At 35.2% G+C, this 24,324-nt stretch overlaps 2 protein-coding genes across 2 annotated transcripts; both read left to right on the plus strand.

Annotated features, from left to right (window-relative positions):
- Window positions 1–15,126: 15,126 nt before the first annotated feature.
- Window positions 15,127–15,699, plus strand: LOC149172041 (uncharacterized). The gene has a single exon (XM_089426180.1). The coding sequence runs from the start codon at window positions 15,127–15,129 to the stop codon at window positions 15,697–15,699; it is 573 nt and encodes a 190-aa protein (XP_089282306.1).
- A 288-nt stretch (window positions 15,700–15,987) lies between these two features.
- Window positions 15,988–17,310, plus strand: LOC149172042 (uncharacterized). The gene has a single exon (XM_089426181.1). The coding sequence runs from the start codon at window positions 15,988–15,990 to the stop codon at window positions 17,308–17,310; it is 1,323 nt and encodes a 440-aa protein (XP_089282307.1).
- The last annotated feature ends 7,014 nt before the right edge of the window (window positions 17,311–24,324 follow it).

Consider the following 24,324-nt stretch of genomic DNA (forward strand, 5'->3'; position numbering starts at 1 on the left):
TTACATTTTAAAATGCAGAAAATGATTTACAAAAGCACGACCATGATAAGATAACATATATAGAAACCATTTTTCACTTATCAATGTGAATGGTTCATCCCCCTATGGTGGTTTTTCTTGTCGAACAATTGTTTCACCTGGTTCATGCATGAATGCTTTGTCTTTAAGAAGCTTCTATGGATGGAGCCTCCAACATGTGGCTCTTTGATGACCACCTCTGTCACAATGACTACAATAGACATTCTTCCTCCAAACCTGCTTAACATGTTTCTTTACCTGCTTTTGAGAGGGTCTTTCATGCCTCATCCTTTTGTGTGCTGCCATTATTTTCCAACACTTAGAAAATGTATGGTTATGTAATCCACAAAAGGTGTATGTTTTTCGATGCCATGTTTTACGCTCATCATTAACAACATGATTATAATCGAAATGACCATTCGAATATCGAAATTGGTTATACCTTTCCTTGTCGTCTCTAGTGTCATTATGGTGATAAGAACTTGCCTCAGCACTTTCCCTGCCATGGGCACTGCCATGGGGTGATGGGTATGTGTTCTCATCATTCTCTTTCCTTGATGATTTTGGACAATCTCTCGGAAGAATCTAACACCTTCGATCATTCTCCTTTGGTGTATCCCACGCTTGCAAATCAATGTTTACGCACAACCTCCAAAGGTTTAGTTATGCCTTGGTTATTAACACCAAGTTCTTTTTCCTCCTTATGCCTCATCCTAGTAAGGAGCCTCATGTTTTTCCCTGTAATTGGGATGTCCAAATACCTAATAGAAATCATACTATGTGAAGACGAAACTGAAAGGAAATCAACATCTTTTACCTCCTCTGTCGATTTGGAAAGAACTAATGAGGTCCTCTCATCATCTGTTGTTGGTGGTTCACTAGCTGTCTTGGCGCATTCCCCAACTTCCTTTCTCAACGTGAACAGCTAGCGAACCATTTGATCTAGTTAGCTGGTACCACTCATGACCTCAACTTCACAATCATGCCTCTTAGTGGCCACTATGTAGTTTTCCCTGACATTGAAGATTATTCCCCGGAGTTTCTCAGTCAAGCCTAAGTTGCACTCTAGGTAGTATCAGTGACCAATCTCCCTCCCTATAACCTGGAACTGTGTTGTGCACAGTTACTAGGCCCTCTTCCCTAGTCTTTCATATGTCATGGGCCTAGTCCATGGAAAATAATTCATCATCTTAGACTATGAGGGTTTGGATTTGATGTCGTCTCATCATGAGTGAATTGCAGGAATAGGTACACTAATATATCATGGTGAGACGAAGAACAAGATGGAGAAGGAGAAAACATGCTATAAGACTTATTTGTAGCTGGATGGACAAAACAAGTTCACCAAAGAACAAGCGAAGGGAACACATGCATGCAACCATCTTACAATACCAATATCATTGAAGACCCTGCAGCATCAAGCTATGCGAAGGAGAAGAGAAAGCGCATCCAAGAACATATCCATCACTTAGTAGCAACAACTGCTTGACATTACCGCTATAACAAGCCAATCCATCTCAACAGTGTCATGTCAAGTTGTGTCATGAGTTGTCAAGGCCACATCACTACTATGGGCCATATCTGTTGTAACTGAATGTAGTTTAAAGTGAAAGTTCAATGGACACACAATGAATATGAAGAGTCATGTCAGTTGAAAAGTCATAGGAATCTGAATGGTCATGAGGGAAGTCCAAGAGTCACAAAGGTCAAGCATCACCCTTGGCTATATATACCCATCCCATTGTATTAGCAAGGACTTTTCACCTTGGTTCCTCCCACGAAGCATAGAGATTTTTCAGCCAATTCTTTGAGAAGCAAGGAGTGGGTCTTTATACTGGATGGGACTCCTACACCAAATGGTGTGAGGTCTAGTTGGGACTTCATATTGGGGAAATCCCATTGGTTGATGGATTTCCATCACTGTCAACACCCCCCAAGCTCTACTATATCCTGCCATGAGAACAAATCATTGATTCTTTTCCAATTTACACCTCTTTAACCCTTAACATCATCCTACTAATTTCTTTGTTTAAGGACAATATCTCTCTCCCATTGTCCCTTTCTTTTAACTTGATTGCCTTTATCTCCTCTAGTCCTCTTTATTTCAGTTCCACCCATGACATTTTTCTCTAGCCATGTATTTTTCATGGTGGTATGCTCAGCCAATAGTTCAATTGTGGTAATAATGGAGGTTTTTTATTTTTTTGTTCATGCCCCCTTCTTGGGAATAACTGAATCCAATTGTTTTCCTTACAATTAGGAATCTAATACCTCACATGATAGCCTTCAATATATTTTCAAGAATAATAATACACAAACATTTTTTCTCTTTTATTAATCAAAATAAATATTCACAATACATTACTTGTACCACTTGAATTTTCAGTCACATGTGGAATATAAGTCATAAAGATAAATTTACCAATGTTATCACAGTATATGCCAAAAATGTAGGGGATAAGGGAGACCCTATCTTGACTCCAATATTGCATTTAATTTCTTTTGACCAACCCTTAATGGTCCTAAGCTTGGAAATAGCATTCTTGTACAACATTTTCACAACAACCCTCAACTCAAGAGGAAACATTATGTCTTCTAGCCTCTTCTATAGATTTGTTTTAGGAATAATGTCAATGTCAAAATATTTTCTAAAGTCAATAAAACTAAAAAAGAAAGTGATTAGTTTTATTATTTTGGTATTCCAATACAATTATCCTAGGAATAATAAGATAACTTATGGTGAATGATATATCATAAGACTAGCTTTGCCTTTTACTCTTTTACCATGGAGTTCAAGTCAAAGGAAAATCCTCATTTCCAAGATAAGCCCATACAACTTGACTAAAATGTTGCTAATAATAATGGTTGTATACTTAAAGTGAATAATATTATCTTGATTTGTAAACTATTGTGGATATTCCACTAGATAGTTTATCACAACATATCTACTAAAATATATTAGAAAATGTGAAATCTACACTATGAGGATTTATTTCTCCTTAAATTTTGAGATAGGTTAATCATTGTTTGTTGTGTATGCAAGTTAAAATTGTGTAGAAAATAGAGAATACAAAAATAAACTCATTAACCACAAAATGACACAAGTGATAACCTGGGAAACCCTTTTGGGAGAAACCTAGCTATAAAATGAGGTCACTCTGCTTTCTTTCTCTAAATGGAAAATGGATCCAAGTATAAAGAAGTGAGGCCTTTGGCCAATGGGCTACTGCAATGTACAAATCCTCTATTTTTTTCTCCCTATCAACTCTCAACTAATTTTCTCATCTATGGAATAAATGCACTCAAATAGAATGGAACCCATTTTCCTCCTAGTGGCTTGGTTATAACACAACCCGAAGGTCTACTACTGGTTAAGTTGGACTCCTTCAACTATTAGTTATAGATGCAATGTTAGATCTTCCATAATCTTCTTCATTAAGATCACATGGTTAGTCTATTTTCCATTATTAATGGGAGCTAACATGGCATCCTCTTGAATCATGATGGTCAAAACAAGAAGGTCAACTTCCAAATGACATAAATTTAGCATATAAACTCAAACTGAGGTGAATCTTGCATTACTTGAAATCTATCTGTGTTTACAATAGCATAAGAATATGCACCATTAATCGGCTAATTTTTACCATAGAAAATGTCATTTGATGCCTCAAATTACTCCTAGAAGTTTTCAAATCCCAATTCTCCAAACTTGTTCCCATCAATAAAAATAGTCTTATGAGCTAATTCCTCCACTTTTTCCACTATAAAAGCTTCAATATGTACGAAAATTAATATAATAATCCAATCCAGATCATATTCTCACTCTTGAAAATTGGTACACTAAAGTTCTATACACAAAGCTTACAAAAACCTTGCTTCACTATCAAATAAATTAATTCTTTTAATTACTTTCACAATTCTATTTTTAATGTGGGTTTTAAAAAATTATAAATAATTAATATTTTGTTTTTATATTTTTAATGTAGATTATTAAAAAATTATAAATAATTAATATTTTGTATTCATATCTATTTTAGTAATATCAAAAAACATCTTATTATTTTTTAGACTAGAACTACTAGAAACTAGATGTCTCTTACTGTTGTCCACACTATAACCTTTGCTGGGACGTGGGACACTTACGGGTTTTGAAATCAAGGAGTTAATGAGAGCTTTAATCGTGCCCCAGAGATAATTATACTCATCATAACGAAGATTTTATATTTTTATTATAAAATATAATATTTTTATTATTTTAATATTTTTTAAAAATTTAATTTAAATTTATATATATAAAGAAAGCAAAGAAAATAGACTAAGCATAATTGTTTAAAAATCAAATTATGCATATTTGTGTTTAATTAAATTTATTAATTTAATTGATATGCTTATAAAATATTAATAATTATGAAAATTATATATATATATATAAGATATTGGTGAGGTTATATCATGATCGTGTTTAAAAATAACACTCTGTCTAGAATTGAACTAATAATTTAACATTTAAGAATACTTTAAGAATGTACCAATCACAATAAAATTTATAAATTTAAATTAATTAATTATCTAATTTATAACTGTAATTAGAAATTCCTAATTATCAAAATAATAAATTGTTACCTATATTTAAGATTTTTTTATTTTTTTTTAAAGTGTCTATTAGTTTTATATAAAACTCATTAAAATATTATTATAAATATTATTATTGTAAATCTTATTTAATTAATATTATATAGTATTAATTTTAATTATAAGTAAAATTTCTCAATTCATTTTGGAAGAGACAATTATTATTATTTATATATAATTGAAGGGTGAAATAAATTAATTAATTTAATCATTAATATATTTTATAAACATTTAATATAATTATAGTTTAGAGATTATATTTTTATTTTTAAAAAATAAAATATTTTATTTATTTTCAATATTGAAAAAAACGAAAAGAGAACGTATGGAAGAAATAATGAAAACACCTTCAAGTAATAACATGATATTAACACGATACTCCAACACCGTGATCTTAACATGATACTCCAACACCGGTGGAGTATGAGAGGACTTAGCAATACTGTATAATCTAAATGAACTAAAAAAACGTTGCATGTATTTGATATTTTCAATAACCACAAACGATTCTCTAGCAAATTCCAATAGCACCTGCCAAAATATTTTAAAACATATTTGTTACTGCTCCATTTAAAATCATGTGATTGTGATTTGAATGTAATGGTAGCAGAACTATTGATCCCAAAGTTGTTATCGTCTGATCATGTATTTGGCGTGTTGGAGCATGTCATTTTCGTGACCACCACAACACTAACCTTCTTGTTTCGCATGATTTCAGTGCAGCACGAAGCTCATGATTATTTTGCAGCTGAGCATACATTTTTCATGAAATCAAACCTCTCTGTGATGGACTTGTGCCACAGTGAGTTTGCGACTGTTCATTGTAACGTGGCGGGTGTGGTGTTATGGTTGAGGGTGATTGAAATGGGTAGGATTGGAAAGAAATACAATTTAGTAAGCCTTATGTTACCTCTCTCTCATCGACCATGGTGCTCATCACTATAATCAGTAAGCCACTCATTCACGTGGCGATGTCCTGATCATCAACCTAGGGTGATTCTTTACTCCTGCTCCTGTTTTTTGGGGTTTTTTCCTTACAGTCTTTGATTAAGAATTTGTTTCTCCAGTTTTGCTCTGTTATATGTATTTGCTCTCTTCTCTTGTGGAGGGGTTTCGATATTAGTCTCTTTCCTCTTTGACATCTGTTTTTGTGCCTGAAGGAGTGATGATATTTGAATAGTTTCCAGCCCGCTATAATGAAAGTCATTGTAAAACTTTGTGCCTGAAGTAGTGATGATATTTGAATAGTTTCCAGCCCGCTATAATGAAGTCATTGTAAAACTTTGTCATGATTGAATGAAAGTTATGGGGTTCTCATGATTGATAACAAAATAAAATGTTCTCTCCCAACAACTCTTACAGCCACTTTGAAAAAATTGTTGTCAATTCGGAAGAAATTTGCTATATTTCTTTAATATATAAAATATTAATGATAAATTAGATTAAATAGATTTTTTTTGTTGTTATTTAAAATGTATTTTTGAGCCCCGGATGTGGATGATACTGCTGTCATAAATGGCTCTGATGCCAACTGTTAATACCGCGTACTGCATGCTGCAAAGCAGCGGGGCTCCCGAGAGCTTCACCTTAAGTAAAATGGATGATCAGCATTTTGACAAAGACGGTGGTGTCTGCACATTTATGGTCTACTTGGTTCGAAGCATGGCAAGGATGGTTATATTCATTACCACCCGGCTCTTCCCTCTCATGGTGTGTTTCAATTATTCTGGCTCTGAGTTTTGGTCATCGTAAGCTCTGGGAAGTAAGAGGGTCCTCTTTCTCATAGGCGCGCCTCCCAGGCTACAGCCATGTCTCAGGGGTAAGCAGCTCACTCATCCTTCTCTGGCTCACGCATTTTGTTTTTCAATTGCTCTCTCTACTGTTTATGTTGTTTCCGTAGCCCTTCTTTTGCTCCTCAATATGGTCCGGCAGGAAGAGACCCATAGGGAATTACAATGATGGCTCTCGGCCTACTGCCAGTAGCTCTGATAACCCTGATCACTCACCTGCTAATCTCCCTCCATCTCAGGCGAATGTGCAACCCTCTAGCCCTGTTCGTAGGCCTATCCCAAACAGTGCTTTTCAGACCACCCATTTTAAATTCCAGAGCAACCTCAATAGACCTCTGATCTCTGCCCATATCACCATAATTCTCTCCGAAGAAGAAAACCAGATCCATCCTCTGGCCTGTATCGCTCCGGAACCCTCTCAGAGCAGCGAGCAGCAGTTGACCATGGGTAGCCCGGAGAAAGTTCTGGTGGATCAGCTAGGCCATATTGACAGCCCAAGAATTACTCTGCCTCATGTAGGAAATTTCCCTAATGAGGGGGATGAAGCTCTGAATGACTCTAATCGCCCAATTTCGATCCCTGAGGACGATAAGGCCGACAATGAAGTTATGTGTTTGGCTAGTGACCGTCCAGCAGAAGAGAAGACTTCTGACGGGGGCAAGAAAGACTAAGGCCACGCGGCATTGTTCTAGTTCATTTTGTTTCCAGGTTTCATTGATAACAAACATGGCTCAATTCTGTCAACTTGAAGTTTTTGCTCAGTTCTAGGGCAGGGGCAATGTTTTTACAGTCAGACTCGCAATGGTTACTCGCTTCCATGCTCTCATGCACAATCTTCTTATCTACTGGTCCTTCTCTGACATGTTCTTCTGTTATGTAGTTTTTTGTAGCACCTATGCTCAGAATCCTTCCATTCTGAGGCGAACTTGCTGTGTACAGAGGCCTCATGAATCTTCTGAGGCCTCGATTACTTGTAAAAATATTTTTATTTTAAGTTAATAGATATTAGTCTTTGCCGAGAAAAAAAAAATGTATTTTTGAGAAGATGCGGTTATGGCTCAAGTCAATAAAGAAGATGTGGATGGTGATATTTCTGGTGGAAGGGAGGTTATGGGACAAACAGAGGAAGTGAGCTGAAGTGAGATCATTACATTATGGAGTGTCTTCAACTTTGCAAAATGGTAGAGAAACATCGTTGAACATAGAGATGCCAAGAACATCATAAATTAAGTCAAATGTTACATTCTCTTCAGTCCCACATTCTATCCAACTCTACGAAGTGCATAAGAATGGTGACAAGCAATTTTCAAAGCATTACTTTCTCACACATATACAGAGAAAAAACCCAGGTAGCTATCTTCTTTCAAAACGAGATATCCACTCAAAGACAATATCGTTTCGCGACACATGTGCAGGGAGTATCAAGCCATATAGGGAATTCATTTCCTAATTTTTTTTATGATAAAATATTGTTTTTCATATGTTGGTGACATCATTTTTGTTGATAAACAAGAACTTGTAGACCTGAAGCTAATTTCTTTTTTCTAACTAAGAACTCCATATAGGGAATTCATTTCCTAATATTTTTATGATAAAATGTTGTTTTTCATATGTTGGTGACATCATTTTTCTTGATAAACAAGAACTTGTAGACCAAGCTGATTTCTTTTTTGTAACTAAGAATGGATAGAATACAATAGTACTCTTACACATAAGATAAGGAACCTATGAAGACTATGGAATATGTATGGGAAATACAAGTGTCTATTTTTGTCACTGACATATGGTATGAATATTTATTATTACAAATAGTAAAATTCAAGAGAAAATGTATGGAAATCCTAGCAAATGTACTTTCTTTTTATTAATGAAAAGGTTAATTTTTTATTGAAATATATATATATATATATATATATATATAGATATATAGGTTCAGCACCTTAAAAATTATCTCATAACACTTAAATTCTTTAGATTATATAAATTAAATTCAAAAATTTTAAAAATCTCTACAAAATGAAATTTTAATTAAAACTAATAATAAAAAAATATAATTCTTTACCATTAACCAATAATATTAAATTTACTATAACTAACTTTTAATATATAATATTAAATTTACTATAACTTTTAATATATACATATGGTAGTTAGATAGTGAACTAACATCTTCCGCATCAAGTACTCTTGGTTAATCCGAAGAAGGTGATGATGAAAAATTACAAGACGAGTGAACAATTTTTCTCTCTTTTGTTAATCAAAATAAATATTCACAATGTCACAATACATTATTTGTACCACTATAATTTTCAGTCACATGTGGAATATAAGTCATAAAGATAAATTTACCAAGGGTATCACAGTATATGCAAAAAATGTAAGGAATAAGGGAGACCCTATCTTGACTCCATTATTGCATTTAATTTCTTTTGACCAACCCTTAATGATCCTAATCTTGGAAATAAAATTCTTGTACAACATTGTCACAACAACTCTCAACTCAAGAGGAACCATTATGTCTTCTAGTCTCTTCAATAGATTTGTTTTAGGAATGGTGTCAATGTCGAAATATTTTCTAATGTCAATAAAACTAAAAAAATAGGTGATTAGTCTTATTATTTTGGCATTCCAATGCAATTATCCTAGGAATAATAAGATGACTTATGGTTGAATGACATATCCTAAACCTAGCTTTTCATTTAACTCTTTTACCATGGACTTTGAGACAGAGGTTAATCCTCTTTTTCAAAATAAGCCCATACAACTTGACTAAAATGTGGCTAATAATAATGGTTGTATACTTAAAGTGAATAATTTTATCTTGATCTATAAACTGTCATGGATATTCACTAGATAGTTTATCACAATAGGTCTACTAAAATATATTGGAAAATATGAAACCTACACTATGAAGATTTATTTCTCTTTAGATTCCAAGATATGTTAATCATTGTTTGTTGTGTATGCATGCATTTTAAAATTATGTAGAAAATAGAGAATAGAAAAATAAACTCACTAACCACAAAACGACACAAGTGATAACCGAGGAACCATTTTGGGAGAAAACCTAGCTATAAAGTGAGGCCTCTCTGCTTTCTTTCTCTAAATGGAAAATGGATGCAAGTACAAAGAAGTGAAGCCTTTAGCCAACGGGCTACTACAATGTACAAATCCTTTATTTTTTCTATCTCCCTATCTACTCTCAACTAATCTTCTTAATGGAATAAATGCACTCAAATAGAATGAAACCCATGTTCCTCCTAGTGGCTTAGTTATAACACAACCTAATAGTCTACTACTGGTTAAGTTTGACTCCTTCAACTCTTAACTATAGATGAAATGTCATATCTTCCATAATCTTTTTCATTAAAATCACATGGTTAGTCTATTTTCCATTATTAATGGGGGCTAACATGGCATCCTCTTGAATCATGATGGTCAAAACAAAAAGGTCAACTTCCAAGTGACATAAATTTAGGATATAAACTCAAATTGAGGTGAATATTGCATTATTGGAAATTTATCTGTGTTTATAATAGCATAAGAATATGTGCCATTAATTGACAATTTTTTACCATAAAAATGCCATTTGATGCCTCAAATTACTCTTGGAATTTTCAAGCCCCATTTCTCCAAACTGGTCTCGTCAATAAAAATAGTCTTGTGAGTTCATTCCTCCACTGTTTCCACTATAAAAGCTTCAAGATGGACGAAAAATAATATAATAATTTAATCCAAATCATATCCTCACTCTTAAAGATAGGTGCAATAAGGTTCTATATACAAGTCTTACCAAATCCTTGTTTCACTATCAAATAAGTTAACTTTTTTAATTACTTTCACAACTTTATTTTTGATTTGGATTATTAAAAAATTATAAATAATTAATATTTTGTATTTATATCTATTTTAGTAATATTAAAAAACATCTTATTATTTTTTGGACAAGAGGAATTGGAAACTAGATGTATCTTACTATTATCCAACCACTATAACCTCTACTTCCCTGTTAAATGTTGTAACATGAAAGTAGACGGACCTATGACTTCTATGATATGAAAAGGACCAAGCCACATTTTTTGAAATTTTGTATGTTTCCCTTTTTCCTCATGAGCCTTGTCCCATTTTAAAACTAGATCTCCCATCTGAAAATCTTTTCTGGATATCATGTTTGAATCAAAAGAAGCCTTCACTAATGCTTGGTGATGAGTGTGAGTTATCTTATCCCGTTCTCGTTGTTCTTCTAACTTAATTAATTCCAATTGCCTTAGTTGTAAGGAAGAAGTTGTTGCTTCATCAATATATTGAACCAAGGCAAAGAGGGAATTGCCAAATGAGTTGGAAGAACCACTTCTTTCCCGTGAGGTCAAGTGGATGGGACAGGGTTTTGAACCATTATACAAGGAGTTAATGAGTGTTTTAATGGTGCACTCATTCACAAATAGTTATACTCGTCATGGGAAAATTTTATATTTTTATCATAAAATATAATATTTTATCTTTTTAACCTTCTTTTTTAATTAATTTAAATTTACAAAAATTAATTAAATTGTAAATTATTATTATTATTATTATTATTATTATTATTTATAAAATAATTAATATACAATTTAAACATATATACATTTAAAAAATAACATGTAATCAAATTTTTAATCATTAATATTCAACCTCACTTTACCACATCTCCCAATAAACTTTGTTACAATACCATAATTTTTTATTATTATTTTAATTTTAAAAATATAAAGAAAATAGATCGAAATTTTTATAATTGTTTAGAATCAAATTGGAGATTTGGAAGGGGCTTTCAAAGGATGGAGCTCATCGGGCGTGCTCGTGAAGGCCTAGGTTAACCTAGGGTTTCTACCTGACCTCTGCAGAATACCGTCACGGTCTCTTTAAGGAGCACTGTACAGCGTAGCAGTCTACACCCGTCGCTTTCGGAATCTCGACTTGTGGACAGGATGGACGATACTATGGATATGGAAGCGGTTGATTACACTGAGGAGCCTTTCCCGAACAGAGTCATCTTTGACAACCCTAGGTTCACTCCTACCCCTCTGGTTGTATCGTCTTCGTCGTTTGCTGGCCTGGAATCATCTCACCGACCTCCCGTTGTTTCCCTTCCGCGGCACAGCTCTGTCCCTCCCCTCATCGGGTCTCACCCTATCGACTCCCCTAATTTCGATGTCCCTCCCCTCTCCCTGGGCACCCTTCATATTTTATCCTCACACACCCCTCCCTCGCCCTCTTTTGACCCGCTTTCCTCTTCCTTCTTTACTGCACCTTCTGTCATCCCTCTGGTCTCTGCCACGGCGCCTACCTCCTGTGTAGGAACCCGACCATCCGAGTGTTTCGAAACCCCTGCAGTCAAGGTTAAACCTGCTAAACCTTTTCCTCCGGAAGGTGTACCAAACCCCCTAGTGGACCATTCGTCTGCACCCCGTACTAGCAAAAGGAAGTCGAAGTCCATCAAGGCTACCTCAAAGGATATCACCATAAGGTTCGGTGAGACCTCGGCAATAGGCGAGTTTGCTATCATGGCAAACACTATGCTAGTAGGGCATGTCAGGGGCAGAGCATATTCGGCAAAAAGGCTGACTCAATGGGTGAAGGAGATTTGGGGAGGTTTTCTTATCGATATGTCAGAAGTCCATATATTATCAAGAGGCTGGTTCTCTTTACATTTCTCAAAGGAGATTTATACGAACTTGGTACTGGCCAGGTACTGGCACATTGAAATGGCCTCGGTACTCCTCAAGAGGTGGAGTCCTCTATTTGACCCAGAACGCGAACAAATTAGAGCTGGACCGATTTGGGTGCGCCTGCTGGGTCTTCCACTACAGTTCTGGGGTGAAGAAGTTTTCATCAGGATTGGTAATGCACTGGGTACACACCTTGATCATGACCGCACGTTTGTGGAATCAAGAAGCAGGACCCTTGCGCGTATATTGGTTCACCTGGACACACACGAAGGGCTGGAGGAAAAGATCACTCTTCAGTGGGGGAGATACATCAGAGTTCAGATACTAGATTATGAGGGGGTCCCGTTCCGCTGTAGGCGATGCCATAAGGTCGGGCATCTCTACAAAGATTGCCAACTCAATAGAAAAGCTGAAGACTCCCCAAAGATCACTCCTGCACCTTCCAGGGCTGCCTCACCGGTCTCCTCGCGCCCCATTCCTACTGGGCAGTCTCCGGTGGCATCCTCACCAGCGGTCGACCCTGGAGTCAGGCACTCCTCGCCGCCAATGACCAGGGCTCGCTCGGCAGCTGAAGCTGTAACAACCTCGGGTACTCCTTTGAACCCTCCTCTCTCTATTATTGATCATATTATTAATGATTTCAGTGCCTCTTTCCAAACATCAATGGCTCATTGTTCAATGACATCCCCCCCCCCCCTCATCGCTACCACTGGTCCCTCCTTGCTCTCACCCTCCTCATCTTCCTCCCCCCATCCATCCTCCGAGGTCTCCCCCCCTCATCCATACTTCCTACGGTCTAGATCTCATTCCAAAGATCTGTCAGCCCACCAGTCTAGTCTTGGCATCTCTGTGCTGAGTGCCGGCCCCCTGCCTACCAGAGGCAGAAAAACAGATCTCTCAAAGGCTATTAAGAAATCAGGGGCGGAGGTTGTCTCTGGTCATTAATCCACCATAGACGAGGTCCTTAGAGCAGGATATACCCCTCGCAGTGTTCCCCCATGAAGTGTTTATCTTATAACTGTAGGGGGCTGGCTAGTGCCTCCAAGAAACTAGCCATGAAGCAACTCATAGAGCCTGAACCTATTGATATCATTCTGCTACAAGAAACTCTTTGCTCGGCTAAACAAATCTCTCAATCCTTTCAATCCTTAACCCCGGGTTGGTCCTTCGTAGCCCTCGATGCTGCTGGTCGATCCCGTGGTCTGGCCATTGGAGTTAACCCTCGCTCTATTAAGGTTGAAGCTACTTGGGGGGGTCCCGGTTATCTGGGTCTAGATTTTTTCACCACTGATCTGGGCATGCATCTCAGGCTAGTGAATGTATACGCCCCGTGTAATCAAAGAGAACAATTTTGGCAGCGTCTCTTACATCTCTCCCTCATGGATGCGGGGCAGACCATAATCGGAGGTGATCTCAACTTTTCATTAGGATTCAGGGAATCATGGGGATCGGCGGCACAAATCGACTCTATCACAGATTATATGACTAATCTTCTAGAGCAGACAAATTTTGTGGATATCCCCATGCATAAACTCCTTCCTACCTAGAGGAACAGGAGGGTGGGCGATGCAGCATTGGCTCGCAGACTTGACAGATTCATCATGAAAGATTCGCTCCTTCAACAGTTGCATCATTACAAGCAATGGGTGGGCTCGGGAGGCATATCGGATCACACACCTATATATCTGGAAATCCAGGGGCCATTTAAGAAACCAAAAGCCCCTTTCAAATTCAATCACATTTGGCTGAGGGACCCGTCATATATTAAGATGATCTCTGAATATTGGAATACACATCCCATTGATGGAACAGAATCACTTGCAAAAGGATTCTGCAAAAACCTCTCTGAGATCAAGCACCTCTCCATTAAATGGGCCAAGGATAAGCATGCTCGGGAAACCTCTCAACTCTCTCATATCGAATCAGAGTTGAGCGCACTACTGGATGAATGGGGCCTGGGTTTCATCACAGCTGAGGACAAGGGTCAACTTATAGAATTGGAAAACCAGAAGGCTAAAATCCTAAAGGAGCGCGAAGAATCCCAGTGATTGAGGAGTAGAGCTATTTGGATACAAGTAGGGGACAATAATTCGAAGTTTTTTCACAGTTATGCCAAAGGTCGAAAGGTGTCCAACACCATTTGGAAACTCCCCACTCCTGAGGGAGACATGGTTGAATCCTTTAATAAGCTTGCCCACCTTGGCATTACTCATTTCAGAAATCTCTACAAATGCCCTCGTGAAACAAATCTTCCTGATATTATCAATATAGCGAGACATTTTCCGAGATTTGTTGATGAGGATGATGCTGAAGAGCTTAATGCTCCGGTTACTTCTGGGGAGCTAGAAGGTATTTTAAAATGGTTCAAAAAAGATAAGGGTCCAGGCCCGGATGGATGGACCATTGAATTCTATCTGGAATTTTACGAAATCCTGGGGCAGGATCTTCTGAATGTCGTGGAGGAGAGCAGAACTACGGGATCCATCTACAACGCCATCAACTCGACCTTCATAGCTCTCATCCCAAAATCTGACTCCCCTTCTTCATTTGATGATTATAGACCTATCTCTTTGTGCAACTGTCTATACAAGATCATTTCTAAGACCATTGCAAACCGTCTCAGACCGATTCTCTCCAGACATATTTCCCCTCAACAATTTGCTTTCCTCGAATCCAGACAGATTCATGAAGCCATTGGTTCGGCACAAGAAGCCATCCATTCTATCTGGTCCAAGCATCTCAAGAGCATCATTCTCAAGATTGACTTATCCAAAGCTTTAGATCGTGTCAGTTGGCTCTATATCAAAATGCTTCTTATTCATCTGGGTTTCCCTCACACATACATCACTTGGATTATGGCCTGTATTACATCTCCCTCCTTCAGTATTCTCATCAATGGCTTGGCCTCACCCTTCTTTCACTCTGAAAGGGGACTGAGGCAAGGATGCCCTCTATCTCCTCTTCTCTTCCTGATAGTCATGGAAGATCTTAGTCGGCTCATAGCCTCTGCAAAAAGGAATGGTGATATCGGTCGTCTTCGGATCTCAGATGATTGCTCTCTCACACATCTTCTATCTGTGGACGATGTTCTCATTCTGTTGGATGGAAGCATACGGGATACCAGAACTTTTTCCAAGATTCTTCTTCTCTTTTCCTCCGCTACAGGTATGCTCGCAAATCATACTAAATCCACTATCACTTTCACTCGTACATCTGTACAGGAATCACATTTTGCTCAGCAGGCTTTTCCCTACAGCATTCACCCCCTGGATAGGGGCCTAAAATATCTGGGGTACTGGCTAAAACCAACTTGCCAAAGAATTGCTGATTGGGTTTGGCTGGTTACAAAGTTGGAGAAGAGACTCACTATATGGAGCTTCAGATACTTATCAAGGGCAGGCAGACTGGTGCTTATCAAATCTGTCTTGGAGGCCACTCTGGTCTTCTGGATGGCACTTGCATGGATTCTTCGGAACATCCTAGGGCGGTTAAAACAACTCTGTAACAGATACCTCTGGAATGGCAACCAGGACAAAATGTTATTTGCCTAGATAAGCTGGCAAAAGACAGCCCTACCAAGGAAATGGGGCGGATGGGGGCTCAAGGACCTTCCCCTATTCGCCCAAGCACTTGCTACAAAAATGGGCTGGTCACTGATGACAAGCCAGAATCTTTGGGCTCAAATATCATACCAAAAATACATTTGGCCTCAGAGCTTAATGGAGTGGATCAGACTACCATCATGGCAGGTATCGGGATGCTCTTTGGTATGGAAGGCATTGCTACAATCCCTCCCCCTCATACGAGACAATTTGGTTTGGAGAATCAATGATGGAATGATGGGAAGGATTGGACAAGATCCGTGGATAGGAAGTGGAGGCAGACACCTACTTAGTAGAGATCTTATCAGGCACCTTCATGCACAAGGGATCAAGGTTTTTGCACACATCGCCGATCAACAGAACACAGATATCTTCTCACAGGCATGGAAGTCGGCCCTTCAACTTGATCTCCCCCCTCAATGGCATCAGGAGTGGCTAGAATATACCTCAGCATTAACTGAATCGCATATCCGCATCAAACAGGGGCCTGATGAACTAATATGGTGTTTGGCAGATAATGGTACATACACGCCAAAGCCTGGATACTGTTCCCTCATTCAACATAAAAAACTGGACTTGACATTGCACTGGTGGCGTGATATTTGGAAGCTTACTGCACCCCCTCATACCAGACTTTTTTTCTGGTGTGTTCTTAAGGATATTGTTCCCACGGGAGAGCATCTTACCCATATAGCGATATATGGACCATCTTGGTGTATTCTGTGCAAAGAGGCATCAGAATCAACTATACACCTCTTCCTACATTGCACAGCAACCCGCACTCTCTGGCAAAACATTTCCACATCTACTAGTTTTTATGGGTCTTGGACCGGTGACGATATACAAAGTGCATGGGAAGATTGGAATCGTAGACATCCGGGATCAAAATTATTGAACCTTCCCGTAGTGGTCTTTTGGCATATTTGGAAGGCCCAGAATAGATATATCTTTGATAACTTGGCTGTGTGTTGGCCTCTAACGGAAGCCGACATTATTTCCGCATACCTTGAACTACCTGACCCTAATCCCCCTAGGGAGAGGCGCATACAACCACCCCCCATCATAGACAAATCAGTACCTTGGGCTTTCTTCAATGGGGCCGCGAATCAAAATGGCTGTGGGGGTGGTTTCGTTCTCCATATCAACGAACACCACAGTTACAAAGTAAAAATGGGGCTCGGTGTGGGCTCAAACAATTTTGCGGAACTCATGACCCTACGACACCTATTACATTTCTCTCTGGGACATCAGTGTTTAAATCTTAACATATTTGGGGATTCAAATATTGTTGTAAACTGGTTCAATCATTCTACAATATGTCACATTCACACACTCAGCAACATATTGTATGAAACACATACTTTCAAGGCTGCTTTTAACCATATATCTTGTATCCACATATACAGGGAATATAACTGCAGCGCTGATCAATTATCCAAGGAGGCCGCGCTACTTCCCAGAGGAGAATGGTTAATATTGGAGCAGCGAGGGACTGAGGAGTACCGCTATTACCACAGGCCGTATATAGATCAGCGATATCAAAGGGACAATGGTCCCTAATCATAGCAAACGATTAAATGTTCAAGATCTGAAAATTTTTGTAAATCTTTTTGATATATAAAATCTTATTGTAAATCTTTTTGATAATGGACCCTGCGTAGTCATGTACAGGCGACTATAGCTAGACTGCTAAACTAACAATACAAACAGCTTTTTGTTTAAACAGCCTGATCACCCTGCGTGGTGGATTTTGATTGACGACACTGATACCGCATATGCTACTGCATATACAATATGTAATTTTCTCTATCATAATGAAAATTACGGATTTTTCCAGTGGAAAAAATTGTTTAGAATCAAATTACAGATATTTTTGTTTAATTAAAATTTTTTAATTTAATTGATATGCTTATAAATTATTAACAATTGTGAAAATTAAATATATATTAAAGTTCAGTATTGGTGAGGCTACATCATAATCCAAGAATAACACTCTGCCAAAAATTGAACAAGTAACTTAAAATCTAGGAATTCTGCACCAATCACAATAAGAATTATAAATTTAAATTAATTAATTATCTAATTTATAATTGTGATTAGAAGTTTCTAGTTATCAAAATAGTAAAATATAACCAGTGTTTATAATGTTTTTTATTTGGTAAATTTTTTAAGATTTTTGAAAATAAAAGTTTCCATTTTAAAATATTTGATTTTCCTTATCATATAATAAATTCAAGATTGTATCATAATTAAACTTTTTGTTAACAATAAAATATTATAAATTCACTTTATTTAAAATAAGACAAAACAAAACTCTCAATTTTTTATTTCGATGTGGTTCACGGACACCCTGGTCACAATGGGTGGCGCTACGTCCATGGAAAAATCTGGGTTGATCAACCCCGAAGGAAATCTAACCCGCAGCCCACTAGCTAGGTCTGACCCTAAGGGCTTCGAGGAGAATAGACCCTGTGACCTCCCGATGGCGAGGCACTCATTTTGACCAATTGAGCTAATCTTTGGGGCTAAAACAAAACTCTCAATTACTTTTCTGTAAAACCCACTAAAAAATATTATTATTATTATTATTTTAAATGTTATTAGTTAATATTATATAAGATTAATTTTAAGGAAAAAATGATAAAATTTAAACATTCAATTATTATTTATATATAATTAAAAAATGAAATAAAATAATTGATTTAATTATTAATATATTTTATTATTATTACTATTTATAAACATTAAATAGTTATATTTTATTGAAAAATAAATATTTATTTTCAATATTGAAAAAACAAAAAGATAACATAGGGAAGAAATAATATTCTGAACTATGAAAGAAAACAGCTTCGAGTAATAACATGATATTAAGTATTAATATTGTATATTCTAAATGAACCAAAAAAATGAACATGTATTTGACGATATTAATAATGAAAAACTACATTTCTATATCCACAAACGATTCTCTAGTAAATTCCAATAGCACCTGCCATTTTTTTCAAAGATCGAATATTTCTTACTGCACCATTTAAAAACATGTGATTGTGATTTGAATGTGACGGTCGCAGAACTGGTTTTGGAACATGTCATTTTCATGACCACCATAGCAGTAACCTTCTTGTTTCATCGCATGATTTTAGTGCAGCACAAAGCTCATGATTATTTTGCAGCTGAGCATACATTTTTCAAGAATTCCATATAGCTAACTTGATACTTTATATAAAGCAGCTGTAAAGTTTTTCCAGAGATCAAAGAATGTGATTTTTTTATATTTAAAATGTATTTTTGAGAAGATGTGGTTGTGGCGCAAGTCAATAAAGAAGATGTGGATGTGGCGTTGTCAAGGCGATATTATTATTTCTGGTGGAAGGGAGGTTATGGGACAAACAAAAGAAGTGAAATCATTGCACTATGGAGTGTTTTCAATTTTGCAAAATGGTAGAGAAACATCCTTGGACATAGAGATGCCAAGAACATCATAAATTAAGTCAAATATTACATTCCCTTTAGTCTCACATTCTATCCAACTCTATGAACTGCATAAGAATCGTGACAAGCAATTTTCAAAGCATTACTTTCTCACACATATACAGAGAAAAAACCCAGGTAGCTATCTTCTTTCAAAACCGGGTATCAACTTTTAGACATCATTTTTGTTGATAAACAAGAACTTGTAGACCTGAAGCTGATTTCCTTTTTGTAACTAAGAACTCCATATAGGGAATTCATTTCCTAGTTTTTTTATGAAAATGTTGTTTTTCATATGTTGGTGACATCATTTTTGTTGATAAACAAGAACTTGTAGAATTGAAGCCGATTTCTTTTTTGTAACTAAGAACTCCATATAGGGAATTCATTTCCTAATTTTTTATGATAAAATGTTGTTTTTCATATGTTGGTGACATCATTTTTGTTGATAAACAATAACTTGTAGACCTGAAGCTGATTTCTTTTTTGTAACTAAGAACTTCATATAGGGAATTCATTTCCTAATTCTATTAAATGTTGTTTTTCATATGCTGGTGACATCATTTTTGTTGATAAACAAGAACTTGTAGACTTGAAGCTAATTTCTTTTTTGTAACTAAGAACTCCATATAGGGAATTCATTTCCTAATTTTTTTTATGATAAAATGTTGTTTTTCATATGTTGGTGACATCATTTTTGTTGATAAACAAGAACTTGTAGACTTGAAGCTCGTTTCTTTTTTGTAACTAAGAACTCCATATAGGGAATTCATTTCCTAATTTTTTTATGATAAAATGGTGTTTTTCATATGTTGGTGACATCATTTTTGTTGATAAACAAGAACTTGTAGACCTGAAGCTGATTTCTCTTTTGTAACTAAGAACTTCATATAGGGAATTCATTTCCTAATTCTTTTATGATAAAATGTTGTTTTTCATATGTTGGTGACATCATTTTTGTTGATAAACAAGAACTTGTAGACTTGAAGCTAATTTCTTTTTTGTAACTAAGAACTCCATATAGGGAATTCATTTCCTAATTTTTTAATGATAAAATGTTGTTTTTCATATGTTGGTGACATCATCTTGTTGATAAACAAGAACTTGTAGACCTGAAGCTGATTTCTTTTTTCTAACTAAGAACTCCATATAGGGAATTCATTTCCTAATTTTTTTATGATAAAATGGTGTTTTTCATATGTTGGTGACATCATTTTTGTTGATAAACAAGAACTTATAGACCTGAAGCTGATTTCTTTTTTGTAACTAAGAATGGGTAGAATACAGTAGTACTCTTACACATAAGATAAGGAACCTATGAAGACTATGGAATATGTATGGGAAATCCAAGTGTCTAGTGTCTATTTTTGTCACTGAAATATGGTATGAATATTTATTGTTACAAACAACAAAATTCAAGAGAAAGTGTATGGAAATCTTAGCAAATATACTTTATTTTTATTAATGAAAAGACTACATTTTTTTATTGAAAAAAATATATAATTTTGAATATATAAATAAGTTCAGCATCTTAAAAATTATCTCATAACACTTAAATTCTTTAGATTAAACAAATTAAATTCAAATTTTTAAAAATCTCTTCAAAATGGAATTGTAATTAAAACTAATAAAAAAAATATAATTCTTTACCATTAACCAATAATATTAAATTTACTATAACTAACTTTTAATATATAATATTAAATTTACTATAACTTTTAATATATATATATATATATATGGTAGTTAGATAGCGAACTAACATCTTCCGCATCAAGTACTCTTGGTTAATCCGAAGAAGGAGATGATGAAAAATTACAAGACGAGAGGGTTAATTAGGAATTTTAGTCAATAGCCTACAAATTTTTCACGGAACATTTTGGGGTAAAGTATTTGGTGAACGAGCTTTGTCCTGGAGAGGGGCTCTCCAAAATCCTTGCAAGCAGAAATGTAAGCTCAGTTGAATGCAAACATTTGATTTATATCAATGTCCAAAATTGTTTTTTAATTTATTTTTTGAAATCTTTGTTTAGTCGTAGAAAATACAATGCCAAACGTGAATGTCAAAGATGTTTCATTTTATATATTAATGTTGGAAACTACAATGTAAACGGTAAAGGTTATAGATGTTTGAATTCTCAATTATTACTCGCAAATACAATGTAAGTCCTAAATGTTTTTTCAAATAATGCTGAGAGAGTGGTGATTCTGGTCGGATTCAAAATTGGAGGAAGGTTTCTAAATTTGGTGCTCTCTCATGACTTTAGGCTAGTTTAGAGTTCGAACATTATTTTCACACACTAGTAAATAAAATCCAAAGTAAATTTAGAGTTCGATCAAATTTTGAGAAACTCAAACCATTAGATATTCCATGGCTTCCAGAATATCATTAAGTATTGTTTAAAAAAACTGAAGTAAATTTATATGATGATCAAATTTTGAGAAACTCAAACCATGAAATATTCCATGGCTTCCAGAATATCGTTAAGTATTGTTCGAAAGGAACAAACCACTTTGTCACAAAACACTACACGCCACTTTGTCAATGTCCAACGTTATATCACCTACTTGATATTTTTAAAGAAGTGTTCTTATGGTTTTTGATGAGTTAAAAATTAGTAAAAAGTAATAAATATTTTCAAACTATGATTTAAGGTAATTTAAGGTAAGTGTGAGTATTGTAAAAAATTGTTATTTGATGTGGGTATATCAAAAACACTAAAATAAAATGTTTTTGATTTCTAACTTTTTAATGTCATAAAGATGACAAATTATTGGTCTTGATGTGTAGAGGAGCTAGATGAAGCACCCTCCCCAAGTCTCTAGCCCTTTGTCATGCCAAGTGGGTTCAATCCTCCTTGGATCCATCAAGGTTATGCTCATGGCACACTAGGTTGACCCCTTTGCATGTGTGGGCCCACTATAACTAAGCTCAAGAAAAAAAGATGACAAATTATTTCAACCATTGATATTTTAGGAACCATCCAAAGTCATATTTCAATATGGAATTTATGAGAGTTTGTTCTTATTCTAAAAATGTTGGTTTTCTTCCTTAATCTAGTCATAACATATAAATATCTTCTATATTTATTCCCCAACATATAAAGTTATAGATTTCAACCCTTGATATTTTAGGAACCATCAAAAGTCATATTTCAATATGGACTTTATGAGAGTTTGTTCTTATTTTAAAACTGTTGGTTTTCTTCCTTAATCTAATCATAACATATAAATATCTTTTATATTTATTCCCCAACATATAAAGTTATAGAGTTACCTCTTCCTTTACTCTCCAATGCTTTAGTCAGGAAGTGACATTTTTATGTCAACCACCATAGTAGATTTTGGTTAGAGTTTGAAGCAATCTTAAGAAGTCTTTTGTTATCCATGTTGTTTATCTTGTTTTTGTACCTCGGATATACCTTATACCAAGTCATATTTGAGCTCCCAATGGAGGAAGACTCACTTCTATGAAAAAGATATTATAAGGTGTACCACCTTTAATTTTGATATTATAAGTATAAAAACATCTTTAGATTTTCTCTATCTTTTCACAAGATTTTCTAGATATGTTACACCTCCAAACTTTACAATTATAAAAGATGACAGGAATAATGAGTCTCAAGATGAAGTTTCTTCTTATCTCGTAGCCAAAGATCTATTGATTAAAAAATTCTTCAAGTCTACAATAAGCTTCCCACCCTCTATTTATTATTTTCTCAATGGTATAGTTCCAGTTAAGCTTATGATAAAAATTGATTCTAAGATATTTATATGAAGTCAATTCTGCCAAGTTTTTGTTGTCATACATGAAATTATTAGTGCAATTTATCTTCTTGGATTTAATTATCATAACATTTGTTATATCAATGTTAACAAGCATACTCATACAAGAGTAAAAAAAATCCTTAAGAATTTTTACTTGTTTGTCCAGATCATAAGGACACATCACCATGAGAACAATATCATTAGTGTAAGGATAATGACTATATTGTCTAGAATCCAATTGAGAAAAACTAAGAGATTAGTTTTATTATTGCAATTTACTCATATATGATCCTAGTCACAAAAATGTGGTCCATAATTGAATGATAGCTCTTGATTCAACATGGCCTTTAACACTTTTTTGTGCCTTTCTAGCGATACATTGATCTTCCTTTCCAAAATAATTCAATATAATTTTTTTGAAATTGGGTTAGTCATAATGGTACTATAATTCGAGGGATTGTTTTTATCTCACTTTTGAAAAATAGGTATAACTAAGATTTCAGTTTCGGGTTTAAGGAAGTCCTAATTGACTATTAATTTGAACATATTACGGATGTGAGGAGTGAGGATAAACACTTCAATTTTTACAATTTTTGCTTGATATCCTTTATATCCTTAACTTCCCCTCTTGTCGAGATGTGTAACCCTAAACTCTATGTCTTCTATAAAAGATTTTTTTCTATGTAACAAGGGTTTGAATTTTTTCAATGGCATCAAGGAACTCATAAATATATTTAAGGTAGTAATTTTGATCCCGAAATAGAATCATATTTTTTTTACGAGTCAGAATTTGCCTCAAAAATTTCTTATGATCTAGCTTAGATAGATGAAAAAGCTTCTCTTTCTTTCTATTTATACAATAGATTTTTTCATTTTAATTAAGACTTTGTATATATTTATGTTGTTGGATTTTAAGGACTAATTAGAATAATCACTAGTAATTTTTGTAGCAATCTTACACTCTTTAGCATAGCAAGGGTTGATCATTCTATTTTCTTTTTTACTCAACACCTTGATCAATAACATGTTAATGGAAGTAGAAAGGATGGTTGTAAAATTATGATAAATGTCTTTAATAATTTCATTATTTAATATGAGATTTAATTCTTTATTTAAATCCTTTAAAAAAATATATCATCTTTATTTTGGTTAAAATTAAGTTTTTTTATTATAATAATTCTCTTCCGTAGTTATTTTGTAACACCCCCTCCCAGGTCTACCCAAAGTAACCATGTCAAGCAGGGTAAACATGAAATGAGAGGCTACTATGATCATATTCGACCTACTATGTGACCTTAAGGAAGTGGAATCGACGGAACATCACACACAGTC

This window comes from Pinus tabuliformis, chromosome 4_2 (genome assembly GCF_031772625.1).
Source record: "Pinus tabuliformis cultivar Carrire ecotype Pingquan chromosome 4_2, CPIR1, whole genome shotgun sequence".
Lineage (NCBI taxonomy): Eukaryota > Viridiplantae > Streptophyta > Pinopsida > Pinales > Pinaceae > Pinus > Pinus tabuliformis.